The 4,676-nt window shown below is 30.9% G+C and overlaps 1 protein-coding gene across 1 annotated transcript in view; it reads right to left on the bottom strand.

Moving 5' to 3' along the window:
- Positions 1–4,189, bottom strand: part of LOC130809425 (probable histone-arginine methyltransferase CARM1) — a 16,926-nt gene extending 12,737 nt beyond the window's left edge. Inside the window, exons 1-5 of the mRNA XM_057675209.1 lie at positions 3,934–4,189; positions 915–1,058; positions 585–688; positions 355–453; positions 202–271 (exon numbers count right to left, since the gene is read on the bottom strand). Of these exons, the coding sequence (XP_057531192.1) occupies positions 202–271; positions 355–453; positions 585–688; positions 915–1,058; positions 3,934–3,940 (424 nt within the window). The 5' untranslated portion in view covers positions 3,941–4,189. The remainder of the gene's footprint in view (positions 1–201; positions 272–354; positions 454–584; positions 689–914; positions 1,059–3,933) is intronic.
- Positions 4,190–4,676: the final 487 nt, after the last annotated feature.

Raw genomic sequence — 4,676 nt, 5'->3', positions numbered from 1 at the left:
TATCTTTCTCTCTTATAGTCTTATTACATGATTTATAGTTTTCATTTTTATTTATATGATTTGTAAATATTTTAATTATATGATGAATTGTTGACACTAAAAAACTTTTAATGATCCTTTTAGAATGTAACTTTGACATTGCAATCATTTTCTACTTTACATTATCAACTACAAAATTTACTATCAGAGATAATAAGTTACCCATCGGCTCGGAAATAAGAATATCAGCTTTCTCTGGCAGCTCCACTTCTTCAACCTTGCCTTTTACAACCTGGAAGCATCAACATTTTTTAACTTGGGGTGATTTCTGAGAAAACCCTACAAAACTTGAAGAAAAACACTAAAATATATTACCGTTATTCGATCAGACAAAGAGGGATTTCCAGCAATAAGCTTAAGTGCATATTCAGACATTTCAGAAGCTTCTACAGCATACACATGTTTTGCACCAGCCTAGATCGAAAACATTGATGGAGAAGAACATAGATTATGATAAACCCACTGCACGAAATTAGCCAAAAGGGCTACAAAATATACATTCATAACTAACTAATTAACCAATCAAATCAATATCCAAAATTCACCCGAGCAGCAAACAGTGAGAGGATACCACTACCGGCTCCAACATCAACCACTACTTTTCCAGCAAAAGCCACACAGTTCTCCATGATGGCAGCATGATAGGATCCTGCAAAAAGAAGAAAAAACGAATCATGTCAGTTGAAACCTTACCAAATCTACATAACAATTGCTTCATTTTTCTTGAAATCTTTTTAGACAATTCGGAAAATGAAAGGAATCCTTGATTTTCATAACATTGAGATATAGAACTGGTCAAAATTTTAAGAAATGTAAAATGTAACACAATGTTGTATGCTGAAACAAAGCAAGCAACAAGATCATAGCAATATAACCTGTCCTCAAATACTCCTGCAACATATTTTGATGATGCAATAGCTGAGTGTAATGTAGAAAATATGTTCTTGCAGGAGATGCCTCTGTCTTGGAGTCGGATTTGCTTGTAGTAACAGAAACTACCCCACTTTGTAATTCCGATTCTGAAAGAGAAACAAATAGTTAGCATATATCCTTACTTCAAATCGAAGAATAAAAAACAAATAATTAAAAATTGCTTACTGACATCCGACTCCCATTCTATGTACTAGTCTACAACTAAACAACTTACTTTGAGTTATCATCTACATATGATTTCCTTCTATATTCATTATGTTCTTGTAAATCTCGATTCTTAATATTATTTTTCACACTTGTTTATCCAAACCATCTACAGTTTACCTCTCTCTCTCTCTTCAAAGGTCAACAGTGTTCTAACCCTCCACTTTTCTAAATGCTACATTTTTCAGTGTTTTATGCATATCTAAACATTTGGATATCCTTATTTTGATTCTTTGATCCATTAATAATCACTCATCCACATTAACATATGCATTTTAGCTACGCCATCTTCTTTGACATCCCAACATTCTAATTCATAAAGCAGTGTTGATCTAATGGCACTCCACAAGAACTTTCCCTTTAAACTTAGTGGCACACCTTAGTCACATAATTTTTCACTGCAAGCTTTCTATTTAAGTCATGCGTACTCAGTTCTATGCTTATTCGTGAAAATAGTTGAAGTACTGAAACACAAACGTGGAACGACATACTTCGTATCTAAATTTAAAAAAGCTATGTTATATTGTGATCCTACGTGCTAAAATGAAACTCCATATACTTTTTTTCACTTAAATCAAACTCGTTTGGTAATAACTTATCAGGTTTGTTTGCATATGTTTATCTTACCTTGACAATGTCTCGGGAACGAAACAAGAGTTGTTGGATATTTAGTGTATCCACAAATTAATTTGGAAGTATAATAAATTACTTATATCTCAAAATTTCATTCACTAACATAGGATAAGAAAGTAGTCGCGAGGTGTGTATATTCATACAAGGTGTGAGAAAAATGCAGAAACAAAAGCTTTTGGAGAGAACTTGGTCGCACTTAGAGATGTTTTGTCGCACCCAGTGACAAAAAGGCTTGCAAGGTGTGAGATTGGTCACGAGGTGCAAAACTTTAGTTTGCAAGGGGCAACTGTTTGCACAAGGTGTGACAAGCTATTGTTTCGTGATTTCATGATTTCTTGCAATGTTTCGTTGATTATTGCTCAATGTACATAAATGGTTGTTATTCATCTTGGACACTTAAATGCCATGGAAAGGCATCTTTGTAGTGTTGTGTTTAAATCAATCAAAGTGTTAATTGCAGAAACAAGTTGATGAATTAATGTCCATTGACTTCTGAATCTATCAATTAGAGACATAACCATGAATTCAGATATAATTTTTTTCTCACATTTTCTTTGTTTCATAAGATCAAAACTCACATATTTATGATTTTTTGATCAACTATCATAAAAATTTTGAATTTCCAAGTTCTCTAATTATTCTTCTATCTTACAACTTTTCCTAGTGCTTGGAATGGTTGTGTCCTTGATTTTGTTCTCATTATAATTTTCCAGATTTTATAACTCAAGCATTGTGTGGGGAAAATATTGTAACATGAAATGTTCATAGAATGCCTTAAGAAATATTCAGAATAAATTTGACACTCTTACTATCTTAAATTAGTATTTTGTCTTTTATAATTCATAAGCATTGTGTGGGGAAAATATTGTAACATGAAAAGTTCTTACAACGACTTAAAGAAATATTCAGAATAAACTTGTATATCTGATCAACTATCATGAAAGTTCACTAAACCTCTCTATATATACATGCCTAAATCATCTTAAATGATTTTCTTTCATCTTTTCCTCAATATTTACAACTCCTAGACTCTTTCGTATATATTTGTTTCAAATTGTTCTTCACGATATGCCTACTTATTCATCAAAACATTCGCATTTCCACTACTCCCATCTTCCTACTATGATCCTTTCTAAAAGTAAAACATTTTGATTTATGTAATAGCAATGGTCTGAACTCTAATGGTCATTAGATAAAACTTGCCCTTTAGATTTAAGGGCAAATCTCAATTACATAATATTTCCGCATTTGCTCTCCATTTTTCCCCCACATTTAATTATAGGGTCACATCTTATTAGATGTCCCCACTACTGTGAAATATGAACCCAAGGTTTTTGAAGCATCCATTTGGAGTTATTTCTTTTTCTTTAAACTTTATAGTGTCTCTCTTTATCTCTTTTGTGCTAGAGTTCCACACTTACAGTCAATGTACTTTGTTTTATTCCGATTTAATTTGAAACCTCGTGACTCCAACTCTTGTCTTCATCAGTTTAACTTAACATTTACTTGTGATTGGAAAATCCTCAAGATGTCCTAGCATTTGTCTTTCATTCTTGATACATATCTTACACCATATTTATGCATTTCTAGAGAATATCATTCTTTGTTATTTCCCACCAAAGTATTTCTCTTGGTACCTTGTCGTATGTTTTTTCCAAGTCAATAAAAACCACATTAAAGTTTTTTTTTAGCACTATAGCACACCATCTATTTCCTCCGAATACTTTAAATACCACAATCTACATAGCTTCCTTTTTCTTGCAAGTCTTTTAGCCTCTAAATCACTTTATCTCTTGCATGCAAGAAATATGGATCTGGCCTGGCCTTTCTTATAATTACCTTGATTTTAATTATAGTTTTTTTTGGGTGTCTCCATGAGTAAAATCTAGTGATACTTATATACAAAGCTTAAAATGAACATAACTTAACAGATTCAAAAAAAACTAAAAAGTCCATAATATGAATGATTGAAGCAATGCGAAAGTCTAAGCTCCATAGCAGCGAGCCAGCAACCCAAAAATGTATCAAAATAAGCATAATCTATCAAAAAGTAGCATTTCTATATCCCATTATTTGTAAATATTGGCCATATTTTGTTCAAGAAGGTGAATAAAGAAAACAAACCTGCCATGGAAGAATCAAAATTGTAGGTGATATAGTGTTTATTTCAAGAAAACTAATTGCCAGGTTCGTAGACCAAGATCAAGAACAAGTTTTAGGGTTTTACTTTTGAGAATCGCGATCCTTTACTGCTACTTTGCATTTAACAATTTGTATTCCTTACATCTAAAATCACATCAGTCTTTTATAGTTTGTGATTCCGTCAGTTGGTTTTTTGAACTCGACTCTTGTTTTGAATTTATATAACCATATTTTTCATTACTTCACTATTTTTTTCATAAATTTCCAATTGCACTTCTTTGTTTTCAAAAATATATACTCCTAAAATCTCAGAAAAAAAAAATTTACTTCTATATTAATTTTGTTTTAATTAGGTTGAGCTTAATGTAGATACAAATCTAAAATGTCAATCGAATTAATTTTAATTTAATTATAAAAACTAAAAAAAATTAATATCACCTAAATGAATGTACGTTCATCGTTGACAAAGCTAAAATCGATCAATTAAGTTAGATCTATTTAAAAAATGAAATAAAATATTAATTTTTTTTAATTAATGTAATTGCAATATAGGCACAAATCTAAAAATGTCAATTGATTTAATTTTGAAATTTTTTTGTTAAAAAAATTGATCAAGCCGCACATTTTGTACAGTTTGTCTTATTTTAAAAAATTTTTAATAAATTATTTTTAAAATAAATTTTGATAAATTAAAAAAATGGTCATGCCACACAAAAGCCTAGGCC

Source organism: Amaranthus tricolor, chromosome 3 (assembly GCF_026212465.1).
Source record: "Amaranthus tricolor cultivar Red isolate AtriRed21 chromosome 3, ASM2621246v1, whole genome shotgun sequence".
NCBI classification, from domain to species: Eukaryota; Viridiplantae; Streptophyta; class Magnoliopsida; order Caryophyllales; family Amaranthaceae; genus Amaranthus; species Amaranthus tricolor.
Note: the sequence above shows the minus strand (reverse complement) of the source record. Positions and strands in the feature narration are given on the sequence as shown.